Genomic DNA, 26,216 nt, shown 5'->3' with positions numbered 1-26,216 from the left:
AAGAAATATTAGCAAAGTAATATAAAATCTTATTTTAGTCCTTTTTTTACACAGAATTCTCTTCCCAAAACTTTCAATTAAGTGCTAATACAGGTAGTCCTTCTTTTATCCCCCCAGTCTCTCTGTCTGCTATTTTTCATGGCGCAGTGCAAGCCTCACAAACAATGGGATAACTTTCCTAAAGAGGAAAATGTATTTTAAATAAAATGCTTGGATTTATACTTAAAGCTGCAGGCAAATTAATAATCAAGTGTTAAACCTGGACATCCAACTAAACTCAGTGGATGGGACACATGAACTTAACTTCTTGTCTCAGACCCACTAGAATGATACTAAAGGAATTTAAATGGAAGACAAATCCCCAGGGGAGGGGATGGCAGAAGAAGAGACATCACTGAGAGAAGATATTTTGAAAAAAGGGAAGTGGATGCTTAGAATGTCACTCATAACTGCTGAGAATGGAAAAAGGCACAATAACACAGAGGGAGCTAATGACGTGAGAGAGCTGAATATCTCTGCGAAAGCCCTGTGTGTGCAGGACTCAGACACACCAGGACGCTACTCAGGATGCCCTAGCAAAAGGACAACACAAAGAAAAAAGATTTGAGAAACTGAATGTACGGTGTCTAACACAAAACAGAGGTGAAAGGAAGTCCCAGAAAGACAGTGGGACAGCAAGCTGAGAAATTACTCTATCCAGAAAAGAAAGAGGACAAAGGTTCTGAAAGGAGGTCTCTAGTGAAAAATGACAAGATTGGCAGACGATCTTATATGTTTGAGCATTTGGAAAAGGAATAACAAAATTAAGCCAAATCAAAAGCTAAACAAGGAGAAAATATTTTTAAAAGACATCTTACAAAGGACTCATATCTCCAAAATATACAAAGAGCACATAAAACTCAACAATAAGAACACAAACAACCCAGTTTGAAAATGGCCAAAGATCCCCTGATCCCCTAACAGACACTCATTGAAGAAGATATCTTGAGAGCAAACAGATGTATGCAAAGATGCTCTAAACCATAATGTCACCAGGGAAATGCCAATTAAAACAACACTGACATACCACTGTACCCCTTACAAGAAAAAAAAAAAAAAGTACATCTATTAGTCTGGCTGGAATCTGGAACACCGACAACTCCAAACGTTGGTGAGAATGTGGAGCAATAGGAATTCTCATTCATTGTCAGCGGAAATGCAAACTGGTACAGCTACTTTGGGAGACAGTTTGATGGTTTCTAACAAAACTAAACACATTCTTATCAGAGGATCCAACAATCACATTGCTTAGTATTTACCCAAAGAATTTGAAAACATATTCCACACACAAACCTGCCACACCAATACAATACAGCTTTATTCCTAATTGGCAGGAAACAACCAAGATAATTCTTCTGGAGGCTGATGGATAAACTCTGGTATATCTCGATGATAGAATATTATTCAGTACGAGAAAGAGATGAGCTATCAAGCCACGAATAAACATGAACAAACCTTACATACATATTACTTGAACAAGAAGCCATTTTGAAAAGGCTATTTAGTCTATGACTTCAACTGTAGTTGAAAAGGCAACTGGAAAAGGCAAAATTATAGAGACAGCAAAAAGATCAGCAGTTTCCAGTGGTTAGGGGTGGAGGAAAGGGGTGAATAGAGGAAACACACAGGAATTTGGGGGAAGTGAAATACACTGCATGTTTATATAATGATGGATACATGTCATTATACATTAGTCCAAACCTACAAAATGTGCAATACCAAGAGTGAACTCATGTAAACTATGGATTTTGGGTAATTATGATGTGCTAACCTAGATTCATCAATTGTAACCCATGTACCATCCTAGTAGAGGATGCTGATAATGGGCAAGGCTATGCATTTGTGAGACTAGAGGGTTTGTGAGAAATCTCTGTACCTTCCTCTTAACTTTGTTGTAACCTAAAAACTGCTTAAAAAAAAATTAAAAAAGTTTTTAAAAGCTAAACTGAATACCCAATGAAACATGATTCAAAACAGAACCAAAAACAAGTCTTGACTCTAGAAAAAAAAATACAAGAAAAGAAATCAGTTCAGTTCAGTCGCTCAGTCATGTCTGACTCTTCGCGACCCATGAACTGCAGCACACCAGGCCTCCCTGTCCATCACCAACTGCCGGAGTCTACCCAAACCCATGTCCACTGAGTCGGTGATGCCATCCAACCATCTCTTCCTCTGTCGTCCCCTTCTCCTCCCACCCTCAATCTTTCCCAGCATCAGGGTCTTTTCAAATGAGTCAGTTCTTCGCATCAGGTGGCCAAAGTATCGGAGTTTCAGCTTCAACATCAGTCCTTCCAGTGAACACCCAGGACTGATCTTCTTTAGGATGGACTGGTTGGATCTCCTTGCAGGCCAAGGGACTCTCAAGAGTCTTCTCCAACACCACAGTTCAAAAGCTTCAATTCTTTGGTGCTCAGTTTTCTTCACAGTCCAACTCTCACATCCATACATGACCACTGGAAAAACCATAGCCTTGACCAGATGGACCTTTGTTGACAAAGTAATGTCTCTGCTTTTTAATATGCTGTCTAGGTTGGTCATAACTTTCCCTCCAAGGAGTAAGAGTCTTTTAATTTCATGGCTGCAGTCACCATCTGAGGTGATTTTGGAGCCCCAAAAAATAAAGTCAGCCACTGTTTCCACTGTCTCCCCATCTATTTGCCATGAAGTGATGGAACCGGATGCCATGATCTTAGTTTTCTGAATGTTAAGCTTTAAGCCAACTTTTTCACTCTCCTCTTTCACTTTCATCAAGAGGCTCTTTAGTTCTTCACTTTCTGCCATAAAGGTGGTGTCATCTGCATATCTGAGGTTATTGATATTTCTCCCTGCAATCTTGATTCCAGCTGTGCTTCCTCCAGCCCAGCGTTTCTCATGATGTACTCTGCATATAAGTTAAATAAGCAGGGTGATAATAGACAGCCTTGATGTACTCCTTTTCCTATTTGGAACTAGTCTGCTGTTCCACGTCCAGTTCTAACTGTTGCTTCCTAACCTGCATATAGGTTTCTTAAGAGGCAGGTCAGGTGGTCTGGTGTTCCCATCTCCTTCAGAATTTTCCACAGTTTATTGTTATCCACACAGTCAAAGGCTTTGGCATAGTCAATAAAGCAGAAATAGATGATTTTCTGAAATTTCTTGCTTTTTTAATTTTGAAAATTGTGTTGTTTTCACACATTATGATATGGTAGAAGGATAAAAATTATTCAAAAGAGCTCAGTCCTCATCTACCACAGGACAACAGTGAGAATCCTTAAACAGCAGTTACAAGCACGTTACCTAGACATAAAAATGTAAATGCCAAAAGAACAGCTGAAATAGGAAAGAATTTGGTGAGGAGGCAGTTCTATTTAATTAAAAGCAATTTATAATATTTGATGTTGTAAAACTATGTGAATATTCTTTTGAGAAAAATAATCCAAATGAAAACAATATTGGGAAGAGGCAAATTCTTTTAAAACATCTTATAAAGCTTCAAATACATCACGGCAACATAATGAAGGCTTATTATAAGGTTCAGATTGTTTGAGAAGTAGTGCTTCTAGTGTTTTAACATATTCTAATACTAACAGAAATAGAGACTTGCTTGTAGCAGTTTGTAAATACTTTTATAAGAATGACTATTTCTCTTAGTTTGAAAAATCCAGAGAGATGTTATAAAATTTTTAGAAGCTTTTTCTTTCTGTGTGGGGTGGTTTGGGGGTGGGGGGCTAAATTCATTTTGCAAAATTATCTCAGCTTGGATTCTTGGATTCAAGCTTTGCACCCTATTTTAAAAGACATATTAGTCCTTATCATTATAGCAGCTGAGGAATAATAAGGTAAAGCAGTAGACGGCAAGTCCTACCAAATCCATCTCTAGTCTTCAAAGACTGGAGAAAGCAAGCTTCAGAGGGACTGCTTCTGATCACCAGAACATCAGACCTCCAATCAGGAGGGTGGGACATCACATGTTGCACCTGCAAAAACCCTTTCCAGCTAAACACAGGCACCTTCCAAATCATACAATCTCAGCAGAGCCTGCGTTTTTAAGAGAGCTTTACATATTAACCTCTTCAACCAGACGCATCCGGGAGTTAAGTGCTCTGGCAGGCACACAAACAAAGGCTCCACGTTTCCTGTCACACCACAAGCTATTAGTGACATGAGCAGTTCTGCCCACTTCCCCAGCTGACAGCACTTTGTCATTTCTGCGCTCCCTAGCTCACTCTTCTTCTGAGTCAGTCCTGCAGACAACTGCAGGCTGCGTGAACACATACAGCCGTCCAGGAATATTTTTCCCGGGTATCACTCGGAACATCAAAACTTATTCTTTTGTTTTTAAATGCAAGTGCTCAAGGTTTCCATGAAAATAAATGTAATTTCAGATGTGTGAGCTCCAGATTATGACATCTGACCTTTGAATAATGCAAGGCTTAGGGGCACGACCCTCAGAGCAGTCAAAAACTTAGGTATAACTTATAGTTAGTTGATCCTCCCTATCTGAGTTCTGTGTTCTTGGATTCGATCAATTGTGATCCTGTAGTATTATTGCCGATTGAAAGAACTTTGTATATAAATGGACCCACGCAATTCAAACCTGTGTTGTTCAAGGGAAAACTGGTTTACCTCTGGAGTTCTACATGGGTCATACCTCTCTTCACCTTATTGTTATGTGCTGTCTCTATACAATCTCCCTAAACTCCAGACTTGCATTTCCAAAACTTCTTCTTCCTTCCTCTCCACCCCAACAGTTACTCAAAATTGATATTAAAAAACAAACAAACAAACAAAAAACTTCTGTGTTTTCCCAGACTTATTTCCTTTTTTTATCCTGGTTAACAACTTAAAAGAAGCTGGGGTTTTTCTTCCATGTTCCCATCGGCACCCTGTTCTTAATTCTGTCAGTCTACTGAGGTTATCTTTTACATGTTTATCCACCCCACCGCACCACCAATAAGTTACAAGAAATTTGCAGAAAGGGACTGGGCAATATTGATCTTCACATCCCCAGCACCAGAAAAAGTGACTGACCCAGTAAGCATTTAGTAAATGGTTACTGAATGAACGGACTCTTCCATTTTCTTCTTTTGGTATCGAGTTCTGGACCATCTGCCATTTCGGTTATCCAAATTGAAAACCTTGGCAAGACCCTCCTCTTTTTCCTCCTCTTCTCTATCGGCCTTGTCTCATACTGATCCAGATGCCTTTGGCCTGAATGCCTTTGCTATAGATAGCCTCCTCTCAGGTCTTTATACCCGCATCTATCCTCACTTCTGCTGCAAGAGAAGTTCAGCATGGAGAATTGCTCTGCTGAAGAACTTTAACTGCCCCATCATTAAAGAACAAATCCTACCTTCTCAGCACTACATGTAAAGCTTTCCTTCCATGTTGGTCTCTATGATCATTTCTTTGTACACTCTAGCCAGACTTTCAGAATCACCAAATACAGAAGCTGTACCGTGGCTGGGGATGGGAGAACAGAGGTCAGTAGATTGGGAAAGTACCACACTTGGTAGCTTTTCAAAAGAGATGATATGGAGACATGACCATTGTTAAACCTATGATAAAATATATATCTCAGGAAAAACATAAAATAAAGATAGAGTTTTTGAGAAAATTCTCAAGAGGGGCAACTTTATTTTATATGACTGCTCCCCTGACCAGTGGCAGTGTCCTTCCAATGTACCTCCCAATATTAGAACTTTAGGTCACAGACCTAGAGGAGTGGGAGATGGGGGGAGGTTCCTGAGGAAGGAACATATGTGTACCTATGGATGATTCATGTTGCTGCATAGCAGAAACCAACACAACGCGGTAAAACAATTATGCTCCGATTAAAAATAAATAAATCTTAAAAAACTTTAGGGGACTATATACATCACACCTCTGGGCCGCACTCACTTCTCCCAGCATTAGCTTCCTACCCCTCCTTCCTCTCCTTCTTTGACCCAAGTAATTGTTTTAAAGGCAGATGATCACATACTGCCTTATCTTGACATATTTTCTGCCTGCCCAGCTTGGGCTAAGGGCTCTTCCTGTTTCCATTGCACTGTGTAATAATTCTATTAAATATTGTATTGAGATTAAATGTCTGTTCTCTCCATCCACAAACTATAAATATCTGGGGTCAGAGACAGTGCTTTCTCGTCTTTGTAGCCTCAATACCTAGAAGAGTGACTGGTATCAATTACGATATTTAATAAATGTTTATTAAGTGAAAGAACAGGCTATTCTTTTTGTTGCTCTTTGGTTGTTGATCTATACCAGAGACCAGTCTGGGTTCTAATTGGAAATAACACACAGGGGACAAACTTCACTAAGGCAGCCATTTATATAGCGAATAGAATGAGTTCTTAATATTGACCAGACTAGGCCGTCCCTCCAGTTCCACTGTGACAGGGACTAGACTCATCTTCTTTGAGAATAGATAGCCTTTCAGCTGTCTTTTTTCCTATTTTCATGCAGACTCAAGTCAAATGATGGTTCTATTTGTTGCTTCATGTTGGCATTTGGTCTGAGAACACTTAACACTAGTGCTCCTGAACTTGGAGTCAAATGATATTTTAACAAATAAGTGAGCACATTTGGTTAGTATGGAAGTAGCCTTAGGAAAATTTTCTTGGCCAGAAAGTGTTTTTGTATGAAATTTTTATTGTCCCAATACCATTTTTATTATCCCATTACTTCCATCTTCTCCAAGGATCACTTTATAATATGAGTTCCAACTTTTCAAGATCTCCTGGGGAACTCTGGCTCCATCTTTTGGCTTGGTCTATAACATGTTTAATATCTGCTATGGTAAAAAGATATTTTTCAGACTTTGTAATAACTTAAGCCACTCATTTGTCAGCAGATTTTCATACACTGATGTTCTTAAAAGACAAAAGGTTTTGTTTTTTGACAAATTAACTTATATCTTAATTTTCTCTAAGCTAGCTTCTACTTATATCATTTGATTGAAACTCCTCCCAGTAACCTCCTACCACTTAAAGTGAACATCTATAGTTTGCACTATGCAAAGGCTACTCTTTCTTAAGAAAATTATTTCTTTCTCTATCTGGCTGCCTTGAGTCTTAGTTGTGGCATGTGGGATCTCTCATTGTGGTGTGGACTTTCTAGTTATGGTGCATGAGCTTAGTTGCTTTGCAGCATGTGGGATCTTAATTCCCCAGCCAGGGATCAAACCCACAGATTTTTAACCACTGGACCACCAGAGAAGTCCTAAGACTACTCTTCTCCTGGCATCATTGCCTGTAATTCCTTCGGGGTACCTTTTCTTCTACCCATAGCCTATGTGCTTTAGTTGAGCTGATCCTAGCCTTAGTTTCAAGGGTAAATACGTAACATAAACATTAGCAACTCAACACAGGGCATGATCATCATGGGTTCTCATTAGAACCAATTCACACTAATACTTGAAGTGAGGTTTGAGGTTAAAAAAAAAGAGAGAGAGAAAGCTCCTTTTCTTTTTATGGGGTTGGACTTGAATAGATGTAGGCTAAGACTGCCATTGCCATCTTGTCATAACAAGGGGAAATTCTTCAGAAACTAGAGCTAAAGTTGGAAACAAAGCCAAAAGATGAAAAAAGAAAAACTATGAGTCTATTGATTGAGCTCCTAAATACAACGAAATCTAATAATAGAAACAGTGTTGAACTTTATAGCTGTGTGAGGGGATAAATTCTCTTTTGCTTCAACCAGTTCTATCATTTTTTATTTGCAATAAAAAAGGCAATAATTTATGCATCATCAAAAAAGTATCAGTGGTGTTTGCCAGAATGAATCATTTCCTTTTCAAATATGCACTACTCTTCTGTCTTTACCATTTTTTTCTGATCCTTCTTTAATCCCCCCCTGTAATTCCTCTTTATATGCAGCTTTAATTGTGGAATTTCAGGATTAGAATGAATAAGGGGTTAACAAAACTAAAGTGTATTGAGATCCTTGGAAAACACATATTTTATATGCATAAATACCTATTAAAAGTGCAGATATATTTGTAGGAAATTATGTTTGGAACACTGCACTATTGATTAAACTGTTGTAAAACAGATGTTTTATGAAGAGAAAATAGATGTAAATTTGGCCTGCATGCTATTACTTCCATCCTGAATGTAAAGAATTGAGTATTAGTGAGGCAGAGAATGAAGGTTTTCACAGTGATAATGCTTCTGATTGTAGTTTGGGAAAAATAATAGGAAAACTGTGTTATTGCATTTTGATACTAGCACACTTTCTGGAAAGCAATTAAATTGCCTTGGCACCTCAGTTTTTAGAAAGCAAAAGGTTAGAAAATACAATAAAACTGAACATTATTTCCAAAAAGAACCAAAAGCCGTTGGACTGTGAGATATTTGAAATCATATCAAAAAGCAGAATTTATGGCCCTATGAGTTATGAGAAAGGAAATTGAATTGTGTGTTTTATTTTTAAAACATGACCACTAAAAAGGTGTTTCCATAGTAACAAGGTCAATAGCACTAGCCACTGCAGACCGTCCTCTTTTTCTGATAGCACGTTTAAAGATCTTTTTCAAATACCACTTTAAAAGCCCTATGAAAAAGTACAGCGTTTCTGATCATTCATCTGAACAAAAATGAGGAAAAACATACATAGAGTATTGAATTTCTCATGTTTTATGGATTATAGGCATTCTAGGCGGTCACATTTTCAGAAAGAAGGCTGCCTGACTAGCTACTACGCCAGCCCCTGAACACAGGATTTGATTAGCCTGACTGTAAATCTGGATAAACAGAAATTGTTTGCAGTAGTATTTAAACAGAAATAAAAGGCAGCACAGTATTAAAAACACACTTCTTTAACATCTAGATATTGGAATAGTTAAGTAAATAATCCCTGTTATTAGGAAAATTTCAAAGACTCAGATAAAATATGATATTAGCATTAGAGGAAGGTTAAAACATACAGGTCACATATTGTTTACAACAGAAATAAATAGCTCTTTGGCCATAAAAAAATCAATTCATTTAGTGCCACCAGGAAGTGGCTTCTCCTTCCTCCTTCCTTTCTATCAAGATACAATGCACATAAGACAGTTATTTCATCTTATTCCTCCCACTAAACTGTGAGTCCCTCAGAGCAGAGAGATTTTCTCTTTGTGTTCACAACAGTATCTCACACATTGTGTATGTAGAAGAAAATGAAAAAAAAAAAAGTGAAGGATGAATCATGAAAAATAATGACACAACAGTCACTAAAATAAATAACACAAAATCTCTGGTCTATTTTTAGAAATGTGTCAGTTTAAATGTGTAGTCGTGATTTTCATCTCTTCAACCCAAGAAGCTCTAGATCTTCATTCACAGGCTCACAATCAAGGAATAAACCTAATTGCATGGCCCCTACATCAATTTCTTCAGAATCTCTGCAAGTGGGGGTCTGGCATCAGCATTTTTTAAAGTTACTCAAGTAACTATAATATGAAGCAGAGTTGAACATCAGTGTTTTAAAATGTTCTGCTGGGGCTCAACTAATGACATTTATTTACTTCCACCTTTTAGCTACTTGTTTTTTTCCCCTTCAATATTGCCCCGTAGTACTGCATTTATCAAATCTAGAACAACTTTTATTATAACTTGATTTATTCTCTAGAATTCCTTTTCATGATAAAAGCTTCAAATAAAATAGCTGTCTTATACAATTTAACATTTTAACCAAAAATTATTATCGTATTTTGTTTGATATTGCTATTAGCATTTTATGGCTCTGAATTCAGCTTTTGAAAACCAGACCCCAGTACAGTACCAATATAATAGATGTTATGGGTTTCCCTGGTGGCTCAGTTGGTAACAAATCAGCCTGAAATGCAGGAAACTGCCAGCAAAGCATAAGATGTGGGTTTGATCCCTGGGCTGGGAAGATCCCCTGGAGGAGGAAATGACAACCCACTCCAATATCCTTGCCTGGGAAATCCCATGGACAGAGGATCTTGGCAGGCTACAGTGCATGGGGTTGCAAAAGAGTTGGATACAACTTAGTGACTAAACAGCTGCAACCACAAATAATAGATGCTAAGTATATCTAGTAGAATTTAATATGTGCTTTTGTGCCTTTATGCTTACATTTCCAAGGCCTGTAATTCCTTTTATACTCTTATCTATCTGGAAAATTCAGATTCCTCTTTCAAAACTCCTAAATCATATTTTTCTTTCTCTAGGAAGCCTTCCTTAATTCAGACTATTAAGGACTCTCCAGCACTGCCACTGCCCCTCATTCATGCTTCCATTTTTCACTCCTAATACTGCACTGTCATTTCTTCTTTTTAAAATAAATCCCTTCTCCATAGTTGATCATGAACAACATGCAGTAGGCACGGCACAGCAAAACAGAAGCAATAGGCACTCAACAAGTGTTTATTAGATGAAAGAATATACGGCCACATTGAAGTGAACCAGGTACATTTCAAAAACACTATTGCTATTGACTGAATTGTGTCGCCCACAAAATCGTACGCTGAAGCCCTAACCTCCAGTGCAATGGTGTCTGAAGATGAGGGACTTAGGGAGATAATCAGGTTTAGAATTAGTGCCTTTATAAGAGGAGACACCAGAGAGCTTGCCGTCTCTCTCATGGTCTGCCACTGAGGACAAAGCAGGAACGCAGGCGTCTGCAAGTCAGGAAGAACCCAACAAGCTGCCAGTCTCCAGAAGTAGGGGGGAATAAATATCTGCTATTCAAGTTACCCCGTCTATAGTATTTGGTTCTAGCAGCCCAAAGTAACTAATACAACTATGACCTGGGACTAAGTTATTTGAAGAGAAGATTAATATAAATATTACAGATATTTGTACTCTTCCCTTTTATTGAAATCCTTAAAAAATAATTGCTTTTTGTAAAGACCATATGAAATAAAGTTAGTTCAGATATTTCATACTTTTTTCAAATAAATTTAGGGCATAATTTTTGATATTTTCCTGGTAAGTTAAGAAGCCTGACATAAGCATATACAGTGGAAAATGAAGTGATTTTGCAGAACAATGATCAGTAGGAAAAAAATGTTACCTTGATGATGGCATTATCAATTATAGCTATTGACCAGGTTTTTTTTCTTAATAGGTAACATTAATTGAAGACCCAGCAGGTTCCTTGCACTGTGTTAGAAATTATGTCTTAAATTAATTTTGTCTTATTTAGGGTAAAGAAAATATTTAAGGTATCACAGCAACTCCACAATGTATTATTTACTAATTTATTCAACAAATATTTATTGTTCATTGTGGGAACCCAATTTTGTGTTTAAAGCCAATTTAAGCTAGTTTCATTCTTGCATTCTCTTGGGACTACAGACATAAATTATCCAGTTCTCATCTGATAAATCTATTCTATAATCAAAGCATAAAAACTGTGTGGTTTAGATCAGTAGAACTTATACTTCAAATTTTACTGATAAGTAACATTTTTAAAATTTGGAGGACCAATGCCAAGTTGCCAACATTTTATGTGGCCAAATAATATAAAAAAACAAATATTACTACCAAGTATCACTATCAGTTCACAAATGATAAAGCATTTTAATACAAGAAAAGAACACAATCTGAGCAGAGAAAAAAGTGATTTTCAAGGTGACTATATTTCATTTAATAGAGAAAACTTCCACTATATTCTTTATCATTCTCATTTCAGCCTAGACTGGTGAAAATTTTGTTAAGAACAGATTCAACTGTGGGATAGACACAGAAATTTCTGCCCATCATCTTCCCTCCTTCTGCTATCTACCACCGCACTACCTTATTTCTATTTCTCACTATTCAAAATCCCTTCCTTATTTAATTTTTTGAGCAGGTTATTAAAATGATAAGTAAACATGGTTTAATCTTATAAGTCATGCAGGATCCAAGAGAAAATGTAGGTCTACTTCAATGTAATCATTCTTGCATTTCATCAAATACTAAAGTTAAATGATACTTCTGGTACTATCATAACTTTGTATTTCTGCATTTACAGTATATCATCTGAAAGCCTAAATGATGGGTATAAATCAAATATCAACCAAAAAAGCAAGGAAACTTACATGTGTGGACCCAGTGAAACCACCCTTGCCACTACAATTCCAAGAATCAGAGTTGTTAAAACTGTAGAAATAAGAGAGATCTGCAAAAAAAAAAATGTAAAGATATAGCATCAGCTTAGAATAGAGACAATTTAATTGAAAATATTAGGTGATTTACTAAATTTATGTAGCCTTTAGAATACAATTCTTTAGTAGTTTATTCTTACCAATTGTTGTTGATAATCTCAGGCATGTAAATTTTTATCAGATCATACTCTTTTTTTCCCACAAATAGAACAAGTACCAAATAAGACTGTTTCATAAAGTGAAGTTACGTTTTCCCTTTTTGTCAGGTTTTTAGTGCTGACTTGTGCTTTTTTTCTGTCTATAATTGCTTCCTTGCTACTGTCGTTATCTTACCCTGGCCCTTCCTACACACCATCCCCCACACCCACCCACTCACACACATTTTGGGATGCGTCTGCTTCTTCCTTTCTGCTTTCTGCTCTCTTAGTCCATTTTTCCTATGGAGTTTTGCCCTTTGGTCTGTCCCAGCGGCTCAGTGGTAAAGAATTCACTTGCAGTGCAGGAGACTCAGGAGACATGGGTCCAGCTCACACCGGTATTCTTGCCGGGAAAATCCCATGGACAGAGGAGCCTGGTGGGCTGCAGTTTGTGGGGTCGCAAAGAGCTGGACATGACTCAGTAGCCGCAGCTGTGCTTCGAGTCTTCTTTGCTACTTTCTCTCTCTTCTGTTACTATTTCAACAGGTTAAAACATAAACTGGCCTGTGTATGTATGTGTTCTGTTCACTCATTATATTAAATTTGTGTTTCTACTCATTTTTTTATAATGAATAAACACATTTTAGGATTTTTATCTGATAAGAAAAATATAAAATTGCTTTATTTCATTTGACTGTCATTAATCTTATTTCTTGGGTTGTTAGTTTTAAACTAGAGCAGGTTTTATTACGAGTCCTCTGATCCACTGAGATATTAAGAAAAAAATCCCAAGGTCACACAGCAAGAAAGTGGCCAGAGGGGATTCAGATACGCAACCTGACTCCAGATGAGTGTTCCTAACTACTCTGCTTTGCATTGGGAGATCTATTTAGATACTTCAGTATGACATTTGCAAGGGACATTTCGGGACAAAATGTTCAAGTGTTATCAATATGATAGAACATTAGCTTTCTTCTCATAAATGCCTTGCCTTTTGCTCTCAGAAGAAAGCATTTATGTCTATACTGAACATGAGAATGGGAAATAGTTCATATATTTCAGATAATTCATCAAAAAAGTCCCTTTTAATACATTTTTATTTATTTCTGGATCCCTGTTATGTAAAGAAGACAGCATGGGCAGAAAACTGGAATATCATCCCCACTCTCAGTTCTGCTTCGAAGGAGGGGCTTCACCACTGTGTATACACACCAACATCACAGTGAAAAGTAACTCAATCAACTGTTGGATTTTTCTCAATAGATTGAAAAAATATATGACTCACTCTTTAAAAAAAATTTTGTTTTCCTCAGAATGCTTGGCATAATGTAGATGCAACACCAATAACATTCTGGGTAAAATACAATTGGGTAAAATACAAACATTTTATGAGAGTGAGGGAGAAAAATACAGGCAGATAAAGGCTAATGTATAGAGATAAGCATATGTGGTGAGTTGAATACTTATTTGATTGGATAAAAAATGGGCAGAACATTGTAATTTAAAAAAAATAATTAAGCCATTTATAAAGCCAATTTACAACAAAAAAATTAACTGATTCATTCTTACTTCATTAAAGTTAATTTACTTTTAAATTGTCTAAACTATCTACAAAAAACTATTTTTTTTCAATAAATAGACTTGGTTTAAATACAGATCTTTATATTTTCTAAAATTAAAGTGTTCTGTCTGATATCAGAATATTTTCCTTAAAAAAGGAAAAAGAAAGGGACCTATTCATTTCATATTCATCAAGTATTTAATTATCAGTTCTTCCAAGTAAGATAAACTATCAAACAAAGTTTACTCTAATACAAGTATAAGTAAACTAAAAGAAATTAAAGATGAATACTGTAATTAAGAATTTGGTCATATAGGCAGTAGTTTTACAAAGTTAATGCAGGTAACGTAGTGCATCTCTTTGCCTATTTAAAATGTAAAAATTACCTTTCCAAGCTTCGCTATATCTCGATACAAGGACAAAGGCAGAGTAAAGACAACCGTGGAAAGCACAATAATGAAATGGCGACCAATAAGCAAGTTTTCAGGATCAACTGAAATACAATAATGATTATATAGTGTTTATAGATATGAGTAACACCAGTGACCGAAGTAGTCAAATATTTAATTATAAAAATGACAATTACTATAAAGTGATACATAAATGACAATTTTGAATAAGTTTCATGGAACCATGAAATTATTCATGGTTCTATGAAATAATAACATCAAGGATTAACTTATAACTCAAATATTGTTACAGTATTTTGCATTCACATTATTTTAGTAGCCTCCAAATCAGGTTTCCTGCTTCTGCCTTCCTTTGTCCCTTAAGGTCATATTTCCTACTGGAGAGTATGTGGCTTAGAAGAGGAACTTTCAAAACAAAAAGACTCACAATCTCTGAATTACTCAAATAGCCATGATATAGTGAAAGGATGAACGGGGAGTGGAGCTGTGGCAAATTTTGAAAAGGTCTGTTAAAATGTTCACAGAGGCTTTTTCATAATCAAGTCAAACAGGAAACAACCCAAATGCCCCTCAACTGAATGACAGATAAACTGTTTATATCTATATAACAGAAAACTCCTCAGCAAAAAAAAAAAGTATATCACTAACAAACCCCCAAACAAATTTAATATACTAAGTGAGAGAGAGGCCAGACCCCTAAAGACTAGCTACCTAAAGATGGCTTCTCTTTGGCATTCTGGGAAAAGGAAAAGCAGGACAAGAAGTCAGATGAGTAGTTCCCAACTGCTGGAGATGAGGGAAAGTTTGACAACAAAGGGGAATGAGGAAAATTTGGGGAGATACTAGAATTGTTCTGTATTTTGATTATGGCTGTGGTGTATGACTGTATAATTTGCTAAAACTTACAAAACTATACATGAAAAAGGGTTAGGTTTATTACATTAAATTATATTGTAATACAAATAATGGAGACAAAAGTTAGCTTGCTTATTTAAGAAATGGTGTAGCATAAATAGTACATGAAAAAATGATATACAGAGAGTTGGTTATATGTAGCATTTATGTAGCATAAATAATAATATTTAAATAGCTAAATTAGAACTAAACTATACATAAAGGTGGATTAATACTTTAGAATCAGATTGGATCATAGATATCACTGGATATCTGAAGTCATCCAATTCCTCCACTTGCAAATACTTTACTTTCAAATTATTATGATTAATTATGAATAACTGTATAAAATAATTAATATTAATAATAAAAATATATTGACATACCTCCAGGGATTCTTTGGAAAACTTTGCTCAAAGTATCTCCAGTTATTATGTTGTAACTTATCATAGCTAAAAACATAATTAAAACAACAATCACCAATAAGTCATCATATATTTCACCTTGAATATTTTGAAAGTAATCAGTTATTACTTCTATAATATTGGCATAAGCTTACTTTCAGATATTTATTTTGATTACAGATACGTTAAGACTTTAAAAATAACTAGACAGCAGATTTGTGGGAGAATATCAATTTGTATCACAAAGATTTTCACTTTGATTCTTTTCAGAACATCTTTAAATAATAGTGAATTTTGGTAGGCATTTAAAATGCGATTTGTTGTGTTATTAAAGTTCAGTGTCCAAATACTCTTTAGGAACACATGTATTGCTCAAAGTGAGGAAAAATAATAGAAAATCGTGAAGACTTCAAAAGCAATATTTGGGGGAAATATATTCTTAGCCTCTGTAGAGACATAAGGAACCTGAGGTTTGAATATCAGCTTCTGTGTTATTAATTTTTAAAATGAAGTCAATTTAGCCATTGGTGAATATTAGCACATTACTTATTTTAGAAATATTGGGTGCAAACTTAAAGTAGCATGTTGGCCTTGGACGTGACTTCCACAACTCCTTAGCTTTTCAAAAAAATTTTAGCTTAGAAGAAATCTATTATTTCTCTCATTTACTTTTATTCCCAGATCATTCTATAGGGTTGGTCAAAAACATTTGTTTGGGTTTTCCTATAATAGCTTACGGAAAAATCCAATGAATTTTTTGGCCAGCCTAATATTCTTCACCAAACTAGGGAATCACAAGCATTAATCCAGTGAAAATCACCTTCACTTTATTTCAATGAAATACTTAGAAAACAGACCAAAAGCAACAGAAAAAAATGGAAAAATAGCTAAATACTCAGTGTGGAAAATATTTCAACTATTAGTACTCTTTAATGACTAACAACTTTTCAAATTATTTTATTCAGAAATGGTTGTACATTTATGAAAGTAATTATAATATTCATGTTCATATTCATCCTTACCAATGAAAGGATACAAAAATTGTAGAACAGAGAGTAAGAGATATCCCGGAAAGCCAAAAGTTCTATTGACCAAAGACTGGTAAGTGTCTGTTCCAGAAAGGGCAGCTCCTTTTATCAATAAAATGAGGGAGAAATCTGTGGCAAAAATAACCATTAAACAAATGTCAGATTAGATTTAATATAAAGTTTCTTTAAAAAAATATTTTGACTTAAAAATACAAGTTTCAAAGAAGAGTTCAGTGCTAAAGTAAATTACCATGGTAAGGCTTAATTGTTTTTCATAAAACATTATCTTTAATGAAACTGTACTGCTTCCAGTTATATATTTTTTAATCAAGATGCAAATAGACTTAACATATCCATGCAATGAACTAGACAGAAGAGGGTATGCAAAGTTAAAGCTTCAGTTTTCTATCTCACTTTCCTAACATAACCAATGCAGCAACTATTAATAGGATGTGGCTCAAATGTCCAAGCAACAGAAGGTAGATTATCCAATATTTCACAGGCATTCAACGTGTGAAGACTGAGAATAAAACGTATTGTTAAACATTCAGAAAAAAGTAGATTGAGGAGAATCAGATAATTTGCTTCATAACAGAGTACAATTAATATCTTTATCGTTATTATGGTTAACAGGCTACTCTAAGAATTTTTTTGAAGTTTACTGTTTAGAGATTTAAGTTCCAATTTTAGAGTTGAAGATACAAATATATAGAAAAATGCATAATGAAGAGTTACTCTCTCTCTCATTTAACTCAATGCTTTTTGAATACCTAGAGAACAACACTGCAGCTGTACTGGGTACACAACTATGCAAAAGGTATGATTCTTACTTTTCAGTCTTGCTCATATTTCTAGTCCAAGTGATTTTTTTTTTTTTTTGTCCTTTAAGTTATTCGGAAATGTATTAGAGTACAAAGAAGAAAATACAAATCATCGCAATATCATTTCCACCTTGATTGTCTCACGTCTTTGAAATTTCTTTTAACAAGTTCATCAATGAGCTCCAAGTTGATAAATCCAATTGAAACCTCTTAAATATTAATTGTATTTGCCTTTTCAGTAGCATTTTCCTTTCTGACACCAGTTTCTCTTGGATTTCCTTCTATCTTTTGAGCCATTTATACTTAGTTTTTTCACCAGTTTCTTTAACTCTTCCAAATCCTGGATTCTGGGGTTATTTCTTCCTTACTCTTCCAGATGTCCTACTGTGATCTTATTCATGACCAAGACTTCAATTTTCACACAGATGTTAGTAACTCCTGAATTTGTATCTCCAGTCAGGAATTTCCCAAAACTCCAGATTTCTGTATCTAGCTGTCTAGTAAATATTTTACCTTGAAGATTTTGTAGGCATCTTGATTTAGGTGTCCAAATTCTAATTTATATATTTGTCCTGGAGCCTGCTTCTGCATTCATATTTCTCCAAACTGTGAATGGTATCAAGAGAAACTTGAGAGTCACACTATATTTCTCATTATCCACCACCTTCTATTTTCCTTTGGCCACTAAATCCATTAACTACTGCATCATAGATTATTCAACTGTATCTCCTCATGTCTAATCTCTAACCTGCTTTAAGGGTTTACACCTCTATTACTTCTTGCCTGGTTACTGCAAACACTCCTAATAGTTCTCTCATTCACCATCCTTTCTTATCTACTTTCCAGACATTTTCTCTCTTGCCAGATAAATATGACCATAGCATAAATTTGACCATGTCTTCTGCTTAAAATCCTCCAGGAAAATCCTCTAATGATTTTGAATAAAAATAAACTCTTTTCTATAATTTTTCTCAGAAAAAAAACGTTTACTAGCTGTGGAATCTTGAATGAAAGTCTGAGTCTCATCTGAAAAGTAAGGCAATACCCTAAACTTGAAGAGCCTATGAGGATGATGTGATGATGTTTAAATGCCTACCACAATGCCTGGCATGCTACAGATGCTAAAGGAATGAAAACTTGTGCTATTTTTAGTTATTTTCTATAGGTTGCATGTTTTGTGAGAAAAAGCATTGCATTTGGAATCTGATGAGAATGACAGTAATGATGATAACCACAAAAACACTAGCAAATACTTAACAACACTTTCTGTGGGTAAGCCTTTTCCTAAATGCTTTATACTTATTGACATGTTTAACCATCACTAAAACCCTATGTAGGTGCTATTAAAATCCTCCATTTGACAGATGGGAAAAGTGAGGCACAGAAGCTTAAGCAAACTGCTAAACATCACAGGGCTCATAAAGAAGAGACAGGACTCAGACTCTGGTAGTCTAGCCCCAGAATCCATACATGCATTTAGCCAAAAACTCAACTCTGTTGCCAGTAACTGCTGACCATAAGCAAATCATTTTAACCTGCCAAAGTCTCAATTTCCACCTTCATAAAAAGTAGAACATGCACACCCACTTCATGGAGTCAGAGAGATTAACTATGGTGGCTGCATTATGCTTAGTATCTAGCTTGTCATCAGGAAATGGTAATGATTATCATTACAAGGGAGGCTTCACAAATGCCTCTGCAAACCTAACTTTGTATATACCCTCTTACCAATATCAACCCTATACTTTAGGCAGACAGAATGACTTACACGTTCTCTTTTGTATTTCCACATTTCCATCAGCTTAAAGCATCCTTCTATTTTCTTTGCTCACTCACATTTTTTCATAAACAGTCAGTGAAGGGGTCTTTTCCTCCCCAAAACATGCCTGTTCCTTCAAGGCTAGGTTAAATGCCAGAATCCTTATTGTCACGCACATATTTATATTATGGTATTTTTTATGAAGTATCACAACTATGTGCTTTTTTTTTTTCTGCCTAACATACTACATTGTAAGCTTCATGTGGCAGGAAAAATGTTCTTTATTGCTATAATGGCAGCAGTGTTAGTAAAACTCTAGTGAATGGATCAATGATCAGCAAAGTAAGATTGCTAGATGTCTACATATCTGATAGAATTTAATATGATAAGTGACCTAATAAATTTTAAAATATTCTACAAGCACAAATGACATAGTAATTCATCCTATATCCTTTGTTTAACAGTAGGAAAAGCTTCACATAAGAGTTGAGTAGTGTCCTGAGGATAAACAGGCTTTTACTAGGTAGAGAAGAAAAAATAATGTCAAGCAGGGAGACTATCCATAGGTAGTCAGTGTGAAGGCATAGTCTATATGTGGATAATGGGATCATACAGAATGGCTAAAATCCAAGTCCCACACAAGGCGGTGATAGTGACAGGTTGAAAGAGGTCAGATTAGTAAGGGTTGAGACTAAAAGTGCAGACTGCGCTGAACCACAGAAGAATTTAAATGAATTTTTTTTTCTACGGTCATAACAAAGTCTTGGAACATTTTGACTTGGGAAATAACAGATCAGGCTGAGGTTTTATAAAGATAACTCTTTCAGTAATACGGAGGAGAGACCAGAAAGTTAAAGATACAGGCTAAAGGCAGGAAAATTAAACAGCAACTTACTGGCCAAGGAAGAGAATCAATGAGGACTGGTAATAGGAGGTAACCAATTTCACAGATGCTGTAAAGTTTTGATGAAGAACTGTGTGTTTGGAATGAGACTGCTGAATTTTACAAAAGTTCAAAATGTATTGCTTAAAAGTAACAATTTGCTAAGAATTTAGTAAATAATAGATGCTTTCATTTACATGTAAAATACAGGCTATAAATAAATCTTTCAAAAGTTTTAGGAATTTCAAATATCAATCATCATAACATTTCCTTTCATTATAACATTTTGATCTCGCTTTAAATATATTATATGCAAATCACAGATAAACCATGAATGAATCTATGTTACTCAACAGGTGAATTTTCTTTTACATCTTTACACAGGCTTAGACAATAAAAATTATTTTTCTCTAATCAACAAATATGAGAACCTTAAAGCAAATTAAAAATCATTTTCTGTAAATATTTACAATTCTTTCTTTTTCCCCAACATTTCACAAACATGAAAACAGAACTTAGAAACACCACTTGTTGAACTGGACATATCTCATTAAAAAGACAAAGGCCTTAAAAGGACAAAAGAGTAATTGTAGAGACAAACAATTGTATAATTGCAGTGTCAATTTAAAGAACAACTCAATATTATAACCCTATTTGTAGATTTTGCTCTTAAAATCCTAATTAAGAAACAAAAAAGAATCACAGTCTACAATTTTTTTTTTTTTTTGCTTCTGCATGGTCATCCTTTATTTATCAAAACTATGCAAGGATTTTCATCATGCAACTAAATTAATAAGAGTAACTAATTTCCACTTATTAGTAATTTCATAATATACGACTTGGGAAAGGCCTGCTCATAGACATTGCTGTAGGTTTATATACAGCATCAGCTGAAAAACATTCACATCATAATCTGTGTATGTATAATGTGACTTTGCTTTAAGAAACTATTCATTCTCTTCAAGTGTTGGTTGAGATTTTAGGTGATATATATTTAATCTTTTTTTCTACCTTCTGGTTTATGATGTGTGCAAATGTTCACAGTGCATTTAAATAAGCCATGGTTATTATGCTTGGGAGGAAATTAATTATTTGTTCGTACTGATTGACTGGGAAACAGGAAATTAAAAACAACAAGGGTAAATCCTTGAATGGGATTTTTTTAGTATGCTAAGTGTTCTCTTGAATAAAATAAAAATTAAATACCAGCAACTCTGAATAAGCACCAAGTTATAGATTCCTGTTACTTAAGCTACAAATTAAGAGCTGTAGAAGCTAACAGCAGCTTAGGTTTGGGGGGCTGGGGTAGTGAGAAAGGAGAGGAAGGGAGTGTATAATAATAAATAAAGTGAATAAAGTGAATCCTCACCTTATTCCTCAGCCTCAGGAAAGACGGCTGAGTTACAGGCTGGTTTTGGAAGGCTGAGATTTTATAGGGAATGGCATCTTAGAGTCTCCAGAAGTAGAGCTAACACAGAGACTCTTGGGCATGGGATTGGAGGCAGCGCTCTCAGGAGATGGCGAGTGAAAAGATCAGCCGGGGCATAGCTCAAAAGGACGCCGTCCTGGTGGAGGCGGGAGGCAGCCCAGCCCTGCGGGGGTGCTTTCTGCAGCTCCAGCTGCACCGCACGGGGGTCCCTCCTGGAGGCAAGGAGGCCAGCTTTGGGGTGTCCAGCAGTCATTTGGGGAAATGATGGCTGGGATTGATAGCCTCACAGGAAGGCGACACTCTTGAGCCCCAGGTTGCTTCTGCAAGAAGGGGACCGCTGAGGTGTATTGCATCACCTGTAAAAGGTGCTCGCACATAGCAGCCCACAGCAGCCACCTCTGCAGAGGTGGGGCGGATCGTCTGAGTCACAGAGACCCCAAGGCAGAGGAAAGCCTTTGTGTTTGTCGTGAGGGCTACCGGGGGGACGGCAGGGCAGGGGTGCGAACAACAGTGAGAGAAGATGACTAGTTGTAAAGCCTGTACTTAGATGGGGAAGTGGCCAAACATAGGTGTAAATGAACTTATCACATGCAAAGTGGGAAGCAGGACAAAAGGGATACAGAAGTGCCTTACTGCTGCCCTGAAGACTGGCAGGGGGGGTGGTGGTCGTGGTGTCGGGACCCCCACTGGCTGAGAACCTGGGCTCCTGGTGCCACCTGCATGAACAGAGCTTGAAAAGGTTGTTCATTCATGTGCACCTGTCCATATTTTTTGTGGGAAAGGAATTCCTGACATCTATATTTTCAGAGTGCAGTCTCAGCCTTAATCAGTCTTTATTTTATTTAATTTTCTTAATCAGTCTTTAAAATGACTCCTCCACCTACCACTATTGGCAAAAAGTGAAAACGGCACATGAAAAGGATTTAGGCCTAGTAATATACAACATTCTTCTAATCTGTTCAGAGGATTAGCAAGAAAAGTAAATCTCCCCAGTCATAAATGTCTAAATTCTTTAGGATTCCTTGATGTACTTTTTAGTTAGGAAATTCAATTACAGGGGACGTGTGTGTGTGTGTAAAACAATCATTGCATAATTTAAGTTGCAGGAATAAGCAATTATATAGTAATTTTTACCTGTAACATATGAAACCCAGAATAAAAGCAATAGTCCCAGAGGAAAGCCAGCTTGCTTCATTGAATAAGGCAATCCTGGAAGAAAAAAATGCACCACCCATCCCATTAATAAAACATACAAATAGAGAGATTTTTTCCCCAATTACTGTATATAATAGGTTAAGAATATTAACATATTTATATGAGATAGTTGTAAACAGTGCATATGAATACTAAAGTTAAATGTCAGCTTATTAATACTTATTTCAGGATAAAATGTTGTAAGTTAAGGACATGTCAATAGAGTGAGTTTATGAGGCAGAAGAATATCATAAGAAAGCATCAAATGAAAAACAGATGCCAGTTCACACAAATAATATTCACTTTAGGGTTTTACCAGAATCTGCCTGCAATGTGGGAGACCTGGCTTCAGTCCCTGGGTTGGGAAGATCCCCTGGAGAAGGGAAAGGTTACCCACTCCTGTATTCTGGCCTAGAGAATTCCATGGACCCTATAGTCCATGGGGTCGCAGTGGACATGACTGAGCGACTTTCACTTTCAGGGTGCGGGGACACATGACCTAGAATATGTGGGGAGTAATGACCCAGAGCTCTCCTTACAGGCTGGCTGGGAAAACAGAGACAATGATGAGTATAGAAGGTTTGGGGGTCTTCTCCAACAGTCCAGTGGTTAAGACTTCACCTTTCAATGCAGAGGGTGTGGGTTTGATCCCTGATCAGGGAGCTAAGATTCCACACACCTCCCAGCCAAAACACCAAAATAAAAAACAAAAGCAATACTGTAACAAATTCAATAAAAACTTTAAAAATGGTCCACACCCCCCAAAAAAAAATCTTAGGGAAAAAAAAAAGAGAATAGAAAAGTTATGAGATTCTAGGAAAGACTAACTCTGGGGTCAAGATGGGCAACTCTATAGGAAAAGGACAGGAAAATAAGAAGGCAAAGGTATTTTTTATAAAGCTGAAGTGAGTATATAACATTATTTATTATGAACTTTTTTTGGGGGGAATGGGCAATTTTAAATTATGTATAATGAAACATTTAAAATAAAATGTACATAAACTATTTCCACCTAGAATGCTTTATTCCCTGAAAACCTTCCCCTTTAAAAAATCTGTTGAGCCTAATTAAGAGGTACTTTTCAAGACTGCTGACATGGATCAGCTTAAAGTATTCATATTAGGAATTAACTCTGGAATTCTGCCTACACCTCCACGGCACATGGAGGCAGAATTTCAAACAAGTCTTTGCCCCTACTTGCTATTACTTTACATCAGTTCCTACATTTTATCTACCATATGAAAAAAATTATCTGTATATGGAAAGTAAAATCAAGATACACATCAATTTGAGAAAGTTAAGAGAAGTAACTCAATCCAGATGACTGTGACTAAGAGGTCAAAACTTTATAGGGAAAAAGTAATAGTCTCAAGGAGCATCTGCAGGATTTTGATTTGTCTCAGCTTTTCCTTAAGTTGGATGTTTTCAAATAACAAAAAGAATAATAAGCACTGAAAAAAAAATAGCTGCCTTTATTATTATAATACAACACATTTAATTTTGCCAGAAATTTACCCCTGGCTTCAGACTGGGAAAATATGAGCTGCTCATTTCTTTCAATTCTGATTACCCGGCTCCTTTGTTTTTAAAAATCCATTTAAAGACAATTTCTATTTATTGATTACAGTTAAAATAAATATATCACAATAAGATTGTACTTTAAATTTTAATACTATATAAATGGATAAGGAAATATTACATGGATTTGATTTTTCACAAGATTGCTATGTTTTCACATTAAACTTTTGTATCTGCAATATATCCAAATATCTGGAGGTTTTACACCTCCAAAAGGTTATAGAAGATAATTCAAGTAACAGCAGACATTCCAGAAACAGGTAAAAAAAGTAAACTCGGTAACATTATCAACTGACATACAGCCCATGAAAAAATTTATTTAGTTATCTTCCATCGGCAGCTTCACCTTAATCTACCACACAGGGAGGATACTTTCAAATGTAGAACGAGTGTATGAATCACCACCCCATCTTTAGTATAAGCGACTGATGGTGTGCCCACTGGAAAACAGGAAGGCTTTCATGAAAAAAAAATTACCAGTTTTATAATTTAAATTTTTTTTCCTTTAAAAATAATCTGTGAATACTAGCAACATAATAAAAGTCTTCAATTTGGCCTTTTCACTGAAAAATTAAAAAAAAAAAATCAAACACTTACCTATTATACCAGACCCTATAATCGAGTTGACAACATTAAAAACGGCAGCAGACTGACGACAAGTTTTCCCTTTGTGCTTATGTTCAGAAACCAGGGTTTCTCTGTCATCTCGATGGCTCTATTTCAGTATATAAAAATGCGATTAAATAAAGACTTAGATCAAAAATTTGGAAAATTTTAAGATAAATACGCAATGTAGGAGACTAACACGATATTAGTAATAATAAATAATGTCAATAACGATAAGAAGATGAAGATAATAAGAAAAAGTAACAATAGTATCTAGTAATTCAGAGCTTGTGAACACACTCCCTCCTAAACTGTGCTGATTACAGCTGTGCCAAGTTCGTGGACTGTTGCATGAACTCCTAGGGTACAGGATCTCCCAGGAAGCAAATGATGTGATTTGTGTGTGTGTGTGTGTGAAATGAAAGGGGTTATATTGAAAAGTGCCTGACAAAAAAAAAAAAAAAGATCAAGGCAAATTTTTTTCTCCTGGAGAACCTTGTTCAGCCGCTGTCGTGTCTGACCCTGCCGTCCCATGGACAGCATCCCGCCGGGCTTCCCTGCCGTCCACTAGCTCCCGGAGTTTGCTCAAACTCGTGTCCATTGAGTCGGTGATGTTACCTAGTCATCTCATCCTCTGCCACTCCCTTCTCCTCCTGCCCTCAATCTTGGTGCTAAACCAAGACCCCAGGTGAAGGCAGCCGAACTCCTGCAGGTGAAGGAAACTTGAACGGTCCTGCCTTCAGAATCTGTCCCAGCTCCAGTTTTACCTGCGGCGGGATGACGGGCCGCTGCCCCGGGTAGCCCATGGCTGCACCCGGGTCTCGGGCAGGTGGAAGGTTCGCGGGCGCGGGACCTGGACTCCTCCGCGGCCTCCGAGCCCGGCGTCACCGCGCCGGGAGAGAGTCGGGCTGAGGCTCTGCGGAGCAATTCGCCCCACCTCCCGCGGGCTGCCGCCCCATTCACTTGGCCGCTGCGGTCGAGGCGCTTTCCCCTCCGGGTTTGCCCAGACAAATGCACCTTCCCGCAGAGGCTGAGATGCGACGGGGTGTTTGTTTCTGACAGAGGGCAGCCCTCTCTCTCCATATTTCGCCCCTCCCTCTTTTTTTTTTTTTTTTAACCCTGCCACCCAACCTCCAGTTACCAAGTACAGTTTATTGTGCCCGCGCTGACCTGCCCAGATGGCACAAAGAGTTAAGATGGCCCCATTCTAGTCCATTCCCACATTAGCTGCTCCTTGGCTGGCACCTGATACCCAGGTAAGAAGGCACTTATCCTGGCTCCCATGGAGTGTCTTTTCTGTTGCCACCTTTTCCTGCTCCTTGTACTTCTTTTATGTCAGAGATGACCTATGAAAAGCAAGAGTTTTAAATGGAAAATAAAAAAAAAACTTTTCTAAA

General features: G+C 36.6%; 1 protein-coding gene across 2 annotated transcripts in view; it reads right to left on the bottom strand.

Moving 5' to 3' along the window:
* The window catches only part of SLC38A11 (solute carrier family 38 member 11), a 57,248-nt gene extending 31,444 nt beyond the window's left edge, over positions 1–25,804 (bottom strand). For both annotated transcript variants that reach the window (XM_070475831.1, XM_070475832.1), the window contains exons 1-7: positions 25,587–25,804; positions 24,811–24,928; positions 22,576–22,650; positions 16,544–16,678; positions 15,504–15,569; positions 14,200–14,306; positions 12,050–12,129 (exon numbers count right to left, since the gene is read on the bottom strand). In XM_070475831.1, the coding sequence (XP_070331932.1) occupies positions 12,050–12,129; positions 14,200–14,306; positions 15,504–15,569; positions 16,544–16,678; positions 22,576–22,650; positions 24,811–24,928; positions 25,587–25,625 (620 nt within the window). In that variant the 5' untranslated portion in view covers positions 25,626–25,804. The remainder of the gene's footprint in view (positions 1–12,049; positions 12,130–14,199; positions 14,307–15,503; positions 15,570–16,543; positions 16,679–22,575; positions 22,651–24,810; positions 24,929–25,586) is intronic.
* Between the last annotated feature and the right edge of the window lie 412 nt (positions 25,805–26,216).

Source organism: Odocoileus virginianus, chromosome 13 (assembly GCF_023699985.2).
Source record: "Odocoileus virginianus isolate 20LAN1187 ecotype Illinois chromosome 13, Ovbor_1.2, whole genome shotgun sequence".
NCBI lineage: Eukaryota > Metazoa > Chordata > Mammalia > Artiodactyla > Cervidae > Odocoileus > Odocoileus virginianus.
The sequence above is the reverse complement of the archived record's forward strand: the minus strand, read 5'-3'. Positions and strand labels throughout refer to the sequence as shown.